General features: G+C 35.3%; 1 protein-coding gene across 1 annotated transcript; it reads left to right on the forward strand.

The window, feature by feature from the left end:
• The first annotated feature begins 2,746 nt into the window (after positions 1-2,746).
• On the forward strand, positions 2,747-5,387 carry LOC122050288 (G-type lectin S-receptor-like serine/threonine-protein kinase At2g19130). The gene has a single exon (XM_042611209.1). The coding sequence runs from the start codon at positions 2,747-2,749 to the stop codon at positions 5,276-5,278; it is 2,532 nt and encodes an 843-aa protein (XP_042467143.1). The 3' UTR covers positions 5,279-5,387.
• Positions 5,388-18,131: the final 12,744 nt, after the last annotated feature.

An 18,131-nucleotide genomic window follows, 5' to 3' on the forward strand; every position in this document is an offset into this window, starting at 1 on the left:
TCCAATTAAACTCTTTCTAGAATGAGTTGTAGTGAGTTCATAATATTTTATTTTTACATAATTTATTGTATTTAGACTTTCAATCTGCATACGAAGGTTGTATGACAATGCATTATTTTATTTTATTTTTTATTTCAGATTCTAAATTCATATTCCGATGTTCAGATATGGTTCTCTTCCCATTCTAGACATTCTAGACATGAATATAATGCAACTTTCAAGATAGCAATCGACTAAGAACATAGTTGACACGGCGATTGAAGTGGGGTCCTCGAGTCAGGTAAGAGCCCAAGAAGTCCGTTGATATGGTGATCAAAGTCAAGGAATGATCAACCTTTGAAACCACCGCAGTCAATTGTCATGGCCGAGAGGTTATCTGACCAGATCATTGAGCCGATTGGATGCTAAGTCCCTCAATATTGATGAATAGCTCAATACTAAGTCAGCACTTCCAGAGCTAAGACTCTTTTGCCACTTGAAGATAGCACGACTAACTAGCTTGGTCGAGTAGTCCAGTCGATCAGAACTATAGTCCGATCAGACAGAATGGACGCCCAGTCTGATTGAACTCTTTGGTTAAATAGATAGGCCAAGTGAGAACAAGTCCCTAACAACACTATAAATCTGATCGGCTTGCCCTTACAAGCAATTGTCAATTGGGTCACAAGAGGAACTTTGTCGGCTTGCCATGTAAGCATATTGTGGGTCCCTCAACCCAACGACGTCATATTCCTTTTTGGCGTCTTGTACCACGGAGGACAGAAAATATTCTGTATGCAACTGTATATTAGAAGCTTCCTCTCTGTCAAATGTAGAGATTATAAGTTTATTTTAGGAAATGTGTCAGATATCGTTATGACATGTTCTATTTTAGAAACACTTTGAGATTCGTGCATAGACAAACAGTAACACTATAAAAGGGGGTCTCCATCTACATGCACAGGTACACAACGCAAAAGGTGATTGCGCTCATGCAAGACACCCCTCACAGTCCGTCCCCAAGTTATATGAAGGGAGGTAATTCACATGGTCAACTTATAGCTAACCGCCAAGTTGCTAGGTGAGGGAATTTTTTCCCAAAGATATGTGTTCGTTGGAAATTAATCTCTTACCTTATTATAATAAGTCTGTCATCCTCTAGTTGACTGACCATTTCGTGAGGACTAGAAGTGCAACATGCACTAGGATAAAGTTTACATGTTCTTAATGATATTCAACTTAAAATATCATTATTGATACAGGATGTTACGAGCGAACCCAGAGGTAAACGTGAAAGTCAAAGTCATGGTGAGATAGCAGTCAAAATAAATGTATGGTGGCAACTAGACTGTCATTCTCATTAGGGTCTAGCTCCTCACTCAGCGATGACATTCGATATAACGACGACCTGTCTAAAAGTCGGTCAGACTTAAGGGATCTAGTGCTCGGCTTGTAAACTACTAGCCGGCACAAAGACCCGTCGAAATTATGACCCACACTTCATAACTCTATTATATAGCCGGTCGGCTAAAAGGCCGGTCGAGGGTATCTAAGCTCAGTATCCGCTCTCTCAATATATGGTCCGAGCGGCTCGTTTTCCTGCCGACTGAAACAATCAGTTATGGGTTTGTCTCTTCGTCTGACCGACCCATGATGTCCATTCGTTCGACCGGACGGGTGATCCGCTCGACCACTCCTTTGCCAACTAGGATAATCAGACAGTTACCTTTGGCCGAGGCTCTTTCCGTAAACCCCGACATTGACCGCCTTGACTTTGATCGACATCGTATCCATTGACCCATGACAAGTGGGCTCTCATTAATTTATCACCGCATCATCAGCCATCAAAATAAATTAGAAAATACCTATGGATACTTATCCTAGTTAGCCTTCTAAGATCTCTATCTATTAAGGGAAAAATCTCCCATAATATGCCATTGAATCTCAAATTTTAAATACCTAATATATTATTGGAGGATCTGACCATGACACTGTTATCTCGAAAGCTTAAATTTGAATCTACTATATTGGAGTCAATAGTTTGATCATCATATACATTGGATCAAAAGTATTTGATGGTCTAGAAATCTCAAATTAAAAAAAAATTAAACATGGGTAAACTCATGAGAATATTAAGAGTACAATAATCTGTATTTAACACTAATTTATGGCCATTAGAATTATTAAACACTTTTAATGACTTTATATGGTTTACAACCGAGAAAAATAAAATTGACAAATTCAAGGGACACTAAAATTGCCAAGGTGTCATTTCGACATATATATATAAAGTTTATAAAATTTTAAATACTTTAGTTTGACTATAACCAATTGATTTGAATCATATTTTTAATTGATTAAAAATAATTTTTAATTGATTGAAATACTAATTAGTTTGGTAGTCAATTGGAGTCCTAGTCAATTACTGACTTTATTTTTAGTCGACTACTCTATTAATTATAAATTTGAGCGGTAAAGGATTCATTGAAACAGGTTGGGCATTTGAAATATTTAAATATATATTTTTATAAATTATTGTTGTTTTTCTTTGATTTTTCTTTGAGGGCATAAATTGACTAAGGACTGAAGAACTAGACTGATGGTGCGACGTCAGCGTCGTCTCAAATTCCACGAGACTGAGGCATTAATCCAAGATGGTTAATAAAAGATTGGAACGGCGTTGAAGGAGTCAGTTCCTTCAAGATGCCAGGGACGCCATTAAATATTCCATGCCCTTCAAGCTCTCGTCGCTCATCAGCCATCAGCAATGGCGATGGCTCCTTCAAACGCCAGTGCAACTTCATTCTTCCTCTTGTTCTACACCCTTTCTCTTTTTCTTCTCTCCTTCACCTCCGCAGCAACGTCAACTGACACAATCTCTGCACAACATTCTCTGACCGGAAACCATACCATCACCTCCGGAGTCGGCACGTTCGTGCTCGGCTTCTTCGCGCCACCAGGCAGCGGCGGCAACTACTACATCGGCATCTGGTACGGTCAGGTCTCTGTGCTCACCCCCGCGTGGGTGGCCAACAGAGTCACTCCGGTCACGGACCCAACCATGTCGGAGCTTAAGATCTCTAATGATGGCAACCTCGTCCTCCTCGACCAGTTCAAATCTATCATATGGTCCACCAACGTCACCGCCATCTCATCCTCCAACTCCACAGTCGCCGTCATCCTGGACAATGGTAATCTCCAGCTCAGGGACGGATCCAACTCCTCGCTCGTCTTCTGGCAGAGCTTTGATCACCCAACTGACACTTGGCTTCCTGGTGCCAAGTTGGGGTTCAATAAGATCACCAAAAGATCCCAACACCTCACTTCCTGGAAGAATAAAGTTGACCCTTCTCCTGGGATCTTCACCTTTGAGATGGATCCGACTGGAAGCTTCCAATACTTATTTTTATGGAATTTGTCTCGGATATATTGGGCTAGTGGACTGTGGAATGGCCACGAATTTAGTTCAGTCACTGAGACCCCATCAAATTATAGGGACGATATGCAAGTAGTCAATCATACAGATGAGATTTATATCACATACACGGAAGGTGCCAGTAATCTCACGTCTAGACTAGTACTGGATTATGATTCCGGCCAGAACCAAGTACTGGTGTGGATGGAGATTTCGAAGTCATGGATGCTAGTCTGGTCTCGACCAAGAAGCAAGTGCACAGTTTATGCAGTATGTGGACCCTTTGGTAGCTGCAGTGACTTCACAATCACAGCCTTCTGCAACTGTGTTAAAGGTTTCAGGATCAAGTCTCAGACAGATTGGGATTTGGGTGATAGAAGTCAGGGCTGTGAGAGGAAGACTGGTTTACAATGCAGTGGTCTAAACAACGATTCTGCCGATTCAGAGAAAGATGGCTTCTTTGAGATGCCAAATGTTAGGCTACCTGATAACCCTAACACTTTGGCCACGGTTGCAAGTAGGGAAGGCTGCGAGTTGGCTTGCTTGAGTAATTGCTCTTGTAGTGCTTATTCCTACAACGGTAGTGGCTGCTTTGTTTGGCATGGAGGGTTGCTGAATCTGCAAGAACAATATAATCAATCTGATGCAGGTACTCTTTACCTACGCTTGGCTGCCTCGGAGTTGCAATATTCTGAAAGAAACAAGAAGAGAGTGGTACGTTTGGTTATCATCAGTGTTACTGTTCTGGCCATCTTGTTTTCTAGCGTTCCTGCCATTTTGATTGTGGTAAAGAAGCGAGAAACTAGGCGGATGATTGAGAAAGCAAGGGCTACGCAGAGTCATCTCGTCTCGTTCACATACAGTGAGCTGCAACAAGCCACACGGAAGTTCTCAACGAAGCTCGGGAGAGGAGGCTTTGGATCAGTGTTTAAAGGGTCGTTGCCGGGGTCAAATGATATAGCTGTGAAGAAGCTGGAAGGCCTTTGTCAAGGAGAGAAGCAGTTTCGGACGGAGGTGAGCACTGTCGGGAGGATCCAACATGTCAACCTCGTTCGTCTACTTGGATTCTGTTCTCAAGGATCGAAGAGGCTTCTCGTGTATGAGTTCATGTCAAATGGCTCCTTGGACTCCCATCTCTTCCACAACGCCCCTTCCTCTCATTTGAACTGGAAGACAAGATACCAAATTGCAATCGGCATCGCGAGAGGAATAGCCTACCTACACGAGCAATGCAGAGAGTGCATCATACATTGCGACATCAAGCCGGAGAACATTCTCTTGGATGCTTCGTTCAAACCCAAGGTGGCAGATTTCGGTCTCGCGAAGCTCATGGGAAGAGACTTCAGTCGAGTCCTCACGACCTTGCGAGGGACCAAGGGCTATCTCGCCCCCGAATGGATTACTGGCGTCGCCATCACTGCAAAAGCCGATGTCTATAGCTACGGAATGGTGCTGTTGGAGATCATCTCCGGAAGGCGAAACTTGGAGCAAACAATAGCAGAGGAAGATGACACGAGGTATTTCCCAACGTTTGCAGCGAGCAAAATGAACGAAGGCGACGCTGCGGGTGTGCTGGATAGCAAGTTGGGGCCTGAAGAAGTTAACATGGAAGAGCTGGACAGAGCTTGCAAGATCGCTTGCTGGTGCATTCAGGATGACGAGAGGTGCAGGCCAACGATGGGGCAGGTTGTTCAAGTGCTCGAGGGGATCATCGATGTCCATCCGCCTCCCATCCCGAGATCACTTCTGCTTTCTTCTGATGTTCCTGAGCCTATCAATTTCTTCTTCGAGTGCTCATCAAGCCGAAGCACTCAGGTAGCGAACACCACTTCAAATTGCTCTAAGACCGGAAGCCACACGTCAAGTAGCTCTGATAATAAATGAGAAATCGTATGGAAAATGCAAAATCAGTAGTTGAATTAGGATCAATAAATTTTGTTATAATAAAAAGGAAAGAACTAGCAGATTACTTCAATACATGTAGCTGCAAGCAAAGCAGAGATGTTTTTCTGCTGTAGGTTGTTGCTGATTGCCTTGCAGAACCAGTTGTTTGGCTTCTTTGTTGCTGGTAATCAAGTGAATTGATTGGTCACTCCTAATTGTTTTTACTTTAAGAAAAAAATTCGGACTGAATGAATGACTGATGAGGCAATTGTTTAGTGGCCTTTTTTTCCCAGTTGTGGACTTTTCTTCAGCGTGCAGAGCTTTAGTGGTTAGACTGAGAAGTCAATTGTGTTGGAGATAATTATATTTATTAAGTGGATTTATTTATAAGTTGCATAATTGAATATGATCGAGTCATCTCGGATGGATCTAGTGGCTAGCACATGAGGTGTTGTCATCAATGAAGTATGGGATTCGAATTTCGGCAAAGTCGAGGTAAATGTCTCTCTTATGTGCTAGTCACTATTCCAAAGGCTAGTAGCCGTCTGTGATTTACCTCCTCCGTGTTGGTCTTGGGACGGGTTGGTGGAGGCGCTGGGGGCGAGCGTATTCGTCTTTGCCACCAATAAGTGAATATGATCCGAATTTTTTAAAGTGATCTAACTTATGTCTAGTGGATTTCGGATAATTGACTATGGATCTCATATGTATAGAATCTATAGTCCCGCATCTATTATTATTGATGGGCTGATAATAGATGTGTACTATATAATGGATTGATCCCCAGAGGATTAAGGAAATCTTGAGACGTCTCTTCGTTCCCTATTGACAAAGAAAATTTGGCGCGACCCTAAATAACAAAGATATGACTTTTCAATCAGGTTCTTTGTCATTATGTTTATGTATTATTTACTTTCTTATGATATGTTCTCGATAAAATGAAGATTCATGCACATATGTGCTTGTTTTTCCTATACAAATTCTTATTTTAATTATCTAGAATTCATGCGGCTTAGATTTTTACGAGAACCTTTCAATTGGTATCAGAGTCAGGTTTTTGTTTCCTCGTTTTCATAAGTAATAAATTTTAAATTTTTCGTCGATTGATTATTTGTATGCTAGATTAAGTTTTTCTAATATAATACAATTATTTGATCGTCGAAATCTTTTGTATAGAAAATCTAGGAAAGGTTTGATCTTCCATGTAGCAATAGTTTAATGGATTGGTTTGATCGACCAATCGAGTACCAAGTCTAAAACTTCTAACAAATTGATTAAGAATTTTTCTTAAATAATTTTTCAATCTTAAATTCGTGACTACGATTAATTAATAATCGATTAAAATTATTTTTAATTGATTGATTATTGACTGTTTCAATTAAGTTTTTTTTTAATCAATGCGATTAAGTTTACTGTTAATCGATTAAGAAAAAAAAACGGATTCAACGAAACAATGTTCTAATAAAAAAAAAGGTTTCAAAATAATACTGTTTCAAAAAAAAATGAAACAGTACCCAAAAAATATTTTTTAAATAAATGATACTGTTTCATGCGTAAAGCATATATATATATATGTTTTTTTTAAACACTTGTTTCAACTTTAATGTTCCAATATGAACAGTAAAATTAATTAATTAATTAGTTTTAAATAATACTATTTAATAATAGAATTTACAGGAACGTGAGTTATATATATATATATATATAATTATGTCGTATATAATAGGTTTTCAAATCGATTGGGATAATCGATTGGAATACATCAATCAATCGATTATCATAAGGTATATATCAATCAATGAATAGGTCTAATTTTATATTGTTAAAGCTTATTAAATAATTTCTATTTTAATTAAGTTCCTAGTATTTTCTTGGATCTATCTACACAACGTGCTACTAAGTTGAACTAATATATCGGCCCAAAGGAAGACATCTTAGATAGGTTTAGTACATTTTATGTTGGTAGACGTATATCTATGCTAAAAGTAATCGGCTTAAAGGAAGATTACTTTTATACCAGATATATATATATAAGGAGCTTACAACTATAGAACAAAATATTATTTTGTTCAAATAATGCACAAAATATGTCGGCTCAAAGGAAGACATTATGTGGTCGATTAAGGTTGTTGTAAGCTATGGACCAAAATATAACTCATATAAAGTATCATATTATGTGCATAATGGGTCGGCCCAAACGAAGACACATTGTGTGGTTAATTAATTAAAGTTTGAGTTATATTAGAGAGTATCGCTAACAAATAATGTGTCAGCCCAAAGGAAGTCACATTATGTTTTACTTGGTATCTCATAAAGAGCTCATTTATATGCATTTAAAATTTTATTTTATTTGTGTAATTTTTTATTACTCATATGTTCTTGGCTTTAGTTAAATCATGAGGTAAAATAAATTTCTCTCTTTAATTTCAGTGCAATCTGTAACTGTCAGCATTAATAACATCCCAACATTAACTGGTTCGAATTTTACTTAATGGAAAGAATATGTAACCGTAGTCTTAGGCTGTATAGACTTAAACTATGCATTAAGGAATGATCACCCCGCATCTTTGACCAGTGCTAGCACTATAGAGCAGAGGGCTAAATTTTAGCTATGAGAGAAATCAAATCACATGTGTCTGAGTATCATGAAGCTTTCCATATCGGCACCAATAAAGGGCTCAATAACGGAGGGAGAAGATGCTAAGAGTTACCTAGACCAATTAGCAGACCGATTCACCTCAAATGAAAAGGTCGAGACTATCACACTTCTTACGAAGTTAGTAATCATGCAGTATAATGGTAAAAGAAACATAAGGGAGTACATTATGAAGATGTCCAATATAGCGACAAGTCTGAAAGTACTAAAACTCAATATGCCTGAGGGTATGTTAGTGCATTTCGTCTTGATGTCTCTGCCTGCACGGTTCACTCCTTTTAAGATATTGTATAATACTGAAAAGAAAAAATGGACATTGAATGAGCTTATTGCCCAATGCGTGCAAGAGGAGGGGAGACTAAAGATTGAGACATCTGAGAGTGCTCACTTAACATCTAGTTCTCAAAGTACGAGTAAGAAATGAAAGAGGATCAATAACAAAGGAAAAGGAAAACAAACTACATATTCTGGAGGTAATGGTCATAAGGAGCACAAGAAGCAGGATAAGGAATCCACTTATTTCTTTTGCAAGAAAAAAGGTTATATGAAGAAAGACTGCCTCAAGCACGGCAACTAGTATGTAAAGAAAGGTGAACTTCTTAACTTTATTAGTTCGAAAATTAATCTAGCTATTGTACCTACTGACACTTGGTGAATAGATACTGGTGCTACTACTCACATAAGTGTCACTATACAGGGTTGTCTCAAGAGCTGACTTCCGCTTGATGGTAAAATATACATCTATACAGAAATGGAAAGAAGGCTAAAGTCGAGTCGATTGGTATTTTTAGGCTTTATTTAGGAACCAATGTTTTTCTGAATTTAGAAAATACATTTATTGTACCGCCTTTTCGCCGAAATTTAATTTCAATTTCTTGTTTGGATAAATCAGGTTATTCTTGTTCATTTAGAAATGAAATTTTTAGTATTTTCTTTAATTCAGTGTTGGTTGACAATGGTTCTTTAGTTGATAAGCTTTATAAATTGAATACCTTTACTCCTACAATTGACAACATGATAATACATAGTATAGGCACGAAACGTAAATTAACTAACGAGAATTTTTCCATGTTGTGGCATAAGCGTTTAGGATATATATCAAAACAACGTCTAGAAAGGTTAATGCCACATGGAATTCTCGATTCCCTTGACATGTCAGACTTTAATGTTTGCATAGAGTGTCTCAAGGGGAAGACCACTAACAAAAGGAATAAGGAGGTAGCCGTTGTAGTGATGTTTTGGAGTTAATATATACAATTATTTATGGATCATTCCCTAAGGCATCTTGGAATGGTCACACATATTTTATTAGCTTCATAAACGAGTATTCCAGATTTGACTATCTGTATCTTATTCATGAGAAATCATAATCTTTGGACATGTTCAAAATTTTCAAAGCTGAAGTTGAACTTCAACTAGGTAAGAAAATTAAAGTTGTCCGATCTGACCATGGAGGTGAATATTACGATCGATATGATGGATTAGGTGAATAACGTCCAGGACCTTTTGCGAATTACCTTACTGAGTGTGGAATTGTGCCTCAATATACCATGTCTGGTACACCCAGTCAGAATAGTGTAGCTGAGCATCGCAATCAAACCCTAAAAGACATGGTAAGAAGTATAATGACTTTCACTTCTCTACTAGAGTCCTTGTGGAATGAAGCACTCAAGACTGCAGTTTACCTACTCAATAGAGTACCTAGTAAGGTAGTAACTAAAACCTCAATCGAGATGTGGACGGGTAAGAAGCCTAGCATTAGGCACTTACATGTCTAGGGTTATCCAGCTGAAGGTAGGCCTTATAAGCCTAATAAAAAGAAACTGGTCTCAAGAATAGTTAGCTGTAATCTTATAGGATACTCTGAGAAGTCAAGAGGATATGAATTTTATGATCCCTTTATTAGATCTTTCTTCGAAATGGGAAATGTCAAGTTCATTGAGGACAGTAGGAGTGATAAAATCAGGGAAATATCTTTTGAGGAATGTGTTGGCAATCTTCCTGTGATTACTATTAGTGCGATCAGTAGCGGTATGGTTACCATATCACACATTATGAGTATCACACATCCAGTAAGCATAGTGAACCAAGATATTCCCATGACATCTTCAATGCAATTGGAGGAACCTGCCACTGAAATTGAAGTATTACCTCATATTGATGAGCAAGTACCTTAATCACCTCAAACACAAGTGTCTTTAAGGCGATCCACAAGGGAATAGAGAAGCACGAATTCTCGTGATTATGTTTATCTCCAAGAGCATGATTTTGACATAGGGTTGGAAGGTGATCCTACATCTTTCCAAGAAATCAAACAATGCTCTGATCCTGAAAGGTGGATTAATGCCATACAAGAAGAGTTGAAATCTATGGCGGACAATGATATTTGGGAACTTGTCGAATTGCCTGAAGGAAAGAAGCCCGTTGACTGTAAATGGATATTTAAAACAAAGCGGGATTCAAGGGGTAATGTCGAAAAGTATAAGGCTCGTCTTGTTGCCAAGGGATTCACTCTGAAAGAATACATTGATTACAAGGAGACTTTCTCACCTGTTTCGATGAAAGACTCCCTTAGGGTGATCATGACACTTGTAGCTCATTATGATTTGGAGCTACATCAAATGGACGTAAAAACTGCATTCCTCAATGGAGACATAGAAGAGTCTATATATATGGTGCAACCAGAGAACTTTGAGTCTAAAGACTCAAAACACCTAGTATGTAGATTAAAGAAGTCCATTTGTAGTTTAAAGCAGATATCCCATCAATGGTACCAGAAATTTGATCAAGTGGTTACCTCATTTGGATTTAAAGAGAACTCCATTGATCAGTGCATATATATCAAGTTCAATGGGATCAAGTTTGTTATACTTGTTTTGTATGTGGATGATTTATTGCTTGCGAGCAATAATAAGGATCTGCTGCTTCAAACTAAGTCATTTCTATCTGGTAATTTTGAAATGAAAGATCTTGGTGAAGTATTCTTTGTTTTAGGCATACAGATCTATCGTGATCGTTCAAGAGGTATTCTTGGACTTTTATAACAGACATATATTGAAAAGGTGTTTGTAAGGTATGATATGCAGAATTATACATCCGGTGACACACTTGTGTCAAGAGGTGACAAGTTCAGCTTGCAGCAGTGTCCACGGCTTGAACTTCAAATAAAGGAGATGGAGCAATTCCCATATGCGTCAGCAGTGGGAAGTCTCATGTATGCACAAGTTTGTACTCGACCAGATATAACATTTATAGTAGGGATGTTAGGCAGATATGCTAGTAATTCCGGACTGTCACATTGGAAAATAGTAAAGAGAGTGATGTTGTATTTGCAAAGAACTAAAGGACATATGCTCACGTATCGGAGATCAGATCACTTGGAGGTGATTGGATATTCAGACTCTGATTTTGCTGGATGCTTTGATAGCAAGAGGTCAACTTCGGGCTATATCTTTATGCTTGCTGAAGGGGCTATATCTTGGAAGAGCGTCAAGCAGACGCTATTAGCCATTTCTATTATAGAGACAAAATTAGTAGCATGCTACGAAGAATCCAATCACGGGATTTGGCTGCGGAACTTCATCACAACATTACAGATTGTTGATGACATTGACACGCCACTGAGGATCTATTGTGATAATAAAGCCACAGAACTTTATGCCAAGAACAACCACAGTTTATCGAAGTCTAAGCACATTGACATCAAGTTTCTAGCGGTTAAAGAAAAAGTTCAGAGTTCTCAGATTATGATAGAGCACATCAACACAGATTCTATGTTGGCCGATCCACTCACCAAAGGCTTGATGCCTAAGGTGTTTTATGCGCATGTTATGGATATGAGAGTCCTTCTTATGAAAGAAGAATTCATCTAGTGAAGTCTGCATTTATCTTATTGCTCTATATTTGATAATAAAGATAAACATTTTGTTTTGATTATTATTATACGTACTTAAAGTTCAAAACATTAATGGGAATTTACATGTTTGTTTGACACTCTGATTGTGATATCATCATTTACTACTGCTATTTAGCATTTGATTTTTGTAAATATGATAAAAATTCCTTTTGGAATCATAAAGTTGATCATGATTTGCTATTGCAGTTTAACATAAAGTATTTTGCAAGCAAATATGGTCTGACCTCTTTTGAGGATATCTTAGGACCAGTTGGAAATTGACATGTATTGATTACATTTCATGTAATTTCCACTCTACACATTCACATCTTGATCTATGTCATTAATGACATTGGTATTGTGATTACTGTTGGGGCTTGTTACGATCATATACAGTAGCTATGACCTCTTTAGTCATATATCAATGAAGTTAATAGACCAGATTATTTACAGAGATATTTTGTACCAATAAAGTTTGATATCAACTAAAGTTTTACTTGTATTTCACATACAACTCACATATAACCCAATTAGGAGATTGTTGGATATAATTATCCCTATTAGGTGGACTTATTTGTAAGTTGCACACGTGAATACGATCCGAACCCTTTAAAGTGATCTAACTTATATCTAGTGAGTTTCAGATAATTAGATGTGGATCTCATATGTGTAAAACTTATAGTCCCGCATCTATTATTATCGATGGACTGATAATAGATGTGCACTATATAATGGGTTGGTTCCCAGAGGATTAGGGAAATCTTGAGACGTCTATTCGTTCCCCATTGATGAAGAGAATTCGGCACCATCAACCCTAACTCCTCCGGAAGACCTACATTTTCCTTCCACTGTTTCTTCTTCCACAAGATCTTCTTGACAATGCTAAAGGACAAAGATATGACTCTTCAATCAGGTTTTTTGTCATTATATTTATGTATTATTTACTTTCTTTTGTCATGTTTTCGATGAAACGAAGATTCATGCTCATATGTTCTTATTTTTCCTATACGAATTATTATTTTGATTATCTAGAATTCATGCAGCTTAGGCTTTTACGAGAACCTTTCAAATTGTTCTTTCCATGACAGGCTCACAAATGTTCCATTCTTTCCTTATTTCATTCAAAGTTTCACCTACTGAAACGGTACAATGGTTCATGCTTGACATGTTTCTGATATCTTTCTTACGGTCTGTTTAGGAGGAGGTGAGGGAAGGGGAAGGAAGGGGAAATAAGGGGAAGGGAAACTTTGAACCTTGTTTGGGAAGAAGTGAGGAAAGGGAAGGAAATGTAAGGAAGGGTAAGCTTTAACCTTCGTTACCCATGAAAAGAGAGATTTTCTTACAACCCAAATTGGGGTGTAAGGAAGGGGAAGGGAAAACAAAAGATTTTTTATTTCAATTTTATCCCTGTTCTTAGTTCTTAATAGTTTAAGAAATGTTCTAATTTCTAATTTTGCCTATGTCGTCGGAGTCCAATTTTCTTGCCTACTTCACAGCTCGCTTGTTGCCAGATTATTACAGGAGGGCTCCGACATGTCTTCTAACTGAATTGAAAGGAGAAACTATTTTTGTCATCAAAATTTAAGAGGATATCTACTATTTTTTAATTTTTCTATCAAAATTTAATAAGTTTTTAAAGAATAGAAATTCTTATTATCATCATTATCTTTTAATTTTTTTTAAGATTTTTAAAATCATTATTTTTATTATTTCTCATTTAATTACTTGATTATTGATAATTCATTGTTTTGTTATGAATAGCATTAAAAAAATTAATTTTTTATTAAAAAAATAACTAATTTAAATGATAATATAAAAAATTAATTTTATTATTAAAAATATCTAATTTATATTTATAAAATAAATATTAATATTATGAAAAATGTCTAATTTAAAAAGTAAGAGTATTTTTATAACTTTATCTATTTAACCTTCATTCCTCTCCCTTTTCTCCCAAACAAATAATATATGTTATGTTAATGAACTTTCTCTCACTCAACAAGGATAAGTTAAATACTTTACTTCCCCTCCCTTCCTCTTTCGTGAAGCCTCACTCTGTCCAAAGATAGGGTTAATGTCCAAATACCCAAGAAAAATATAATCCCCAGAGTAAAAACATAAGCATTTGAATATCCAAGATAAATTTCATTCAGTGAATGGCAGAGACATTGATCTTAAGACCCACTGATGCTGCAAAAGGAAACCTACGCAGGTGCAAAGGATATATGTTACTGGAAATGGTAGACGAAAATTGACAGTATCCTCCCATACTTTGTATAATATACTATCTTACTGGTGGCGATTCCCGCAAACCAAGGTCAGACGAAAATTGAGAGTAGAGCTCCATGTTACTCTTACACTGCTGAAATCCTAGTCTAGTCCTGTTCTGTTACTCCAAGATGCCACCTTTACTACCCTGAATCTATCTATCAGACCTATTCCCATCCTAAATGAATAGACAAAACCCAAGAAATCCAGGACCAATTCAATCGCAAACCATTGCATGATCTCATCGCCACCACGCGACTCCAAGGCATGTTAACATACATTAATCATTGTAATATAGACAGAGCTTACTTTTCTCGAAGACAATCCCAAAATAAATAAAAAAAATTTAAAAAAAAAGTGATGCCAAACTCAAATGAAGCAGATCTGCTTCGCGCTTAAACAGATTCAAACAGGAGAACCTGGACAAGTGGCATGTGGAGGAGAATCAGCTAGGCCTGTCGATGAACACCGAAGATAAGTGATAAGAAATTAGCGGTCGAGCAAATCAACGGAGACGACGAGACATCGAGAGATACAATCGAAGAAAAGCGGTTCTCTGCGACTGCAATATATTTCAGAAGAATTTTCGTGAATTTTTTTTAGGAAAAACAATCAGAGGGCTTTAAGTTGAGATGTCACTATCAAAACCTACCTGTGTTGCTATTCCAGGAATCTAACTTGGTCCCACGACATGTCAAATAATATACCGGGTATGAACATATTCTTCTGAGGCCACGCCAAATACACACAGAGCATCTGAACCGTTGATTGATAACCCAGTTTTCAGTTCTTATCACCTAATTAATCCCGAAGACAATTAGTCTGATCCATAGAACGCACGGTCTGCAAGGGTAAACCCCTGAAGACTGAAGTGTCGCATTATAGCGTCGACAGCCGATCAAACCACAACACTCTGAAAGATCCCCTTACACCTTAATTAATTATTTAATTGTTATGTTAAATTTAGTTGGTCAAGTGATTAACACATAAAATATTATCATTATAAAATTTGAGATTCAAATTTTGACATAGATATCTCTTTCATGCGTCAACCATTATTTTAAAAGTTAGTAATCATCTATAGTTTATCTCTTTCATATTGATTTTGAGACGGATTAGCGGGGATATTGAAGACGAATGTAGTCGCCTATGCTACCATGCTAAGCCAAACCTAGGGACGACATTTGAACGTTTGAGTTCCGATAGAATCGTATCTGATTTCCATGGACAGTTTCAATTAAAGGGCTAAATCTAATATCAAATTTTAAATGTTTGACATATTTAAAATACGAAAAAAATATCAAAAGACACACCATCCTATCTCGAGAGTAGATTCTCTGGACCATTTTTTGTGGTCCAGAGAATGATCATTTTGCATACATTGGTGGGATGAATGACCCCTACTTATAAAATAGACAGGGATCATTCATCCTTACTAATACATACAAAAGGATTATCCACTGACCCTTAAAAAGCGGTCCAAAGGATTCGGATCGTCCTATCCCACCCCACTTCTGTATATTTTACTTTCTAAAATTGTTATTATTTTTGACACACTTGTACCATTTTAAAAATTCAATTTTAATTAATATTAATAAATTACTACAATATAAACACTTTTAGTAACAATTAACTCTAATGACAATTTGGTGAACGAAACTCCCATCGATATATAATCTAGAAAATAATTTATTAAATGCAGTTTTCATGGTACACGATAATAATTTTATCATTACGCTATTTTAACTATAATTAACATTAAAAATATTATATTGTAACAATTATCGTTCATAACTTCTATAATATAAATACTTAATCTCTAGTTCATACATATTAATATCATTATCTTATATTGTTATGAATCATAACTATTATAAAATAAATAATTTTTTAAATTAATATTAACTAGCATTATGTTATAATAATTATAAAATCATAACGATTATAACTATATAATTATAGTAATTATGGAATTATAGTTATTATAATTATGTAATAGTTATAAAACTATAATTGTTTAGCTACTATGGTGTTTTAACTATTACAATAATATTAAAAATAAAGATACCTTCAAACAATTAAATATGGAGAGGTTGGGTGGGATGAGATAATTTTTTTGAGGGGAAAAAATAAAATGGGACTCGTTGACAATTTCAATAAAAAAACAAGTGTTGTCAATTTTTTTTTTAAACTAATTCTCGAAGTAATCGTTTCTATCTAATGAAAATTTTTCATCAATTCTTAGAATAAATCATGAAAATGTTACATGTAACAAGTCGTAGCGGATCCCACAATCTTCATTATCTCGGTTATCTCGGTAAGATCATCCAATGCTGAATCAATACTTTATTTATGGAGGTAAACTCAGCGGAATCAATACTTCACTTGTGAAGATAAACTTTTAAAATTTTTCCATCCATAAATACTTCGGCCCACGATAATTCAATCTAAATTGTTTCAATAAATTCAACGTCAATATATAATATATACAGTAGACCTGAACTATCACATTACCTTAGTTCTAAATTAATGATAAGATGGTTCATCCAGTAGAAAAATCTAATTATCAAAAATATTTTGTTAATTAATAATAAAGTAATATGTTTTTTATTTTATAATAATTCTAATAATCTCCCATAACATTCAATTTATTATGGATTTAAATATATACTTGTTAAGATGATCAAATGAAAAAAAAATGATTAATCAGGTTGGATAACGTTGAGTCTGGAGTGATTGGTTCGGTCCCATGAAAATTTTTTCATCGACTATCAGAATAAATCGGGAAATGCTCGCAGCGGACAGTCCAAGAGTTCAGTATTCTTTAGTTGCGTACCCTATTGGGATAAGATGATCAAATGAAGCTATAATATTAAGTTGCTTGTCTTAAGGAAAACACACAAAATAATTATTAATGAAGTCTTCTCATTTGAATTCTTCATAAAATATGCGAAGTTGATTATTCTTTAGCTGCATTTATATTGTCATATAGGAAATTTTAGAGTAAGAAAATGAAAAGAATAACTTTATTTATTTATTTATTATTTTCTCATTATTGTGAAAAAGGATACTTTATATTGAAAAATATTAAACTAGCACTTCATCCTAATTTTTTAAATTATCTTTTTTATACACCCCATTCAATATTATTATAATAACTTTAATAAAAAATATTAATCAATTAAAATTTTGGATGCCACTTCTAAATGACTAATCAATCAATTCATCATCAACAAATTTACAATTCAAAATCTTTATCTACTTAAATACTTTTAACGATAATTTTCCAAAGAGCAATCCTATGATGGTCAAATTCTAAAAAAAAACGCACTTAAATTCCATATTAACCAAAGGACACACTTATTTCTGATTATAGTCCTTCAACTTTTAAAAAATATTTTTTTTAAAAAAATTAAATCTAATTGAACTGAATCAAATAAAGACACTTAATTATTTAAAGTTTCATACAAAAGTGATTGATGATAAAAAAAAACTCATTTTTTTTTTTTAAATTTACGTCATTAAACTCGTAATAATCTCCCAAATTTATCTATACATAGTTTTTTTTTAAAAAGTACATTTTAATAAAAAACAAAAATAAAAAAGAAGGTTAATAAAAATATAAAAATAAAGGAACGTCAATAAAAAAAATTCCTTTTAAATAGGTAATTACAAGAGAAAAAATGAAATAAAATTTTAAAAAATAAAAATTTAAAATTAGAAAACTAAAAATAAATAAATTAACTTGGTGTTGATTTCTAGAAATTAATAGTATTGGTTTCAAGAAATCAACATCACCACTATGATGTTATATTCAAAGACTTTGAGACAATTGACACGAATCCATAAATTCTTGTATACGTCTCAGAAATAGAATTCCATAACATAAATATCTTTCTTAAACTACCTTGTTCTAATACACATCAATTTTTTAAAAATTTAAATTTTCTAGGTCCATCAATAAATTTTAGTTAAAATCTATTGATGGACCTAACAAGATTCGATTAGACTCATTTAAGTTCAATAAATTTTTA

The sequence above is a fragment of the Zingiber officinale genome, chromosome 3A (assembly GCF_018446385.1).
Source record: "Zingiber officinale cultivar Zhangliang chromosome 3A, Zo_v1.1, whole genome shotgun sequence".
Taxonomy (NCBI): domain Eukaryota; kingdom Viridiplantae; phylum Streptophyta; class Magnoliopsida; order Zingiberales; family Zingiberaceae; genus Zingiber; species Zingiber officinale.

Excerpts from the sequence above, each read along its gene's own strand:
- LOC122050288 (XM_042611209.1), top strand. The coding sequence starts at position 2,747 with ATGGCGATGGCTCCTTCAAACGCCAGTGCAACTTCATTCTTCCTCTTG.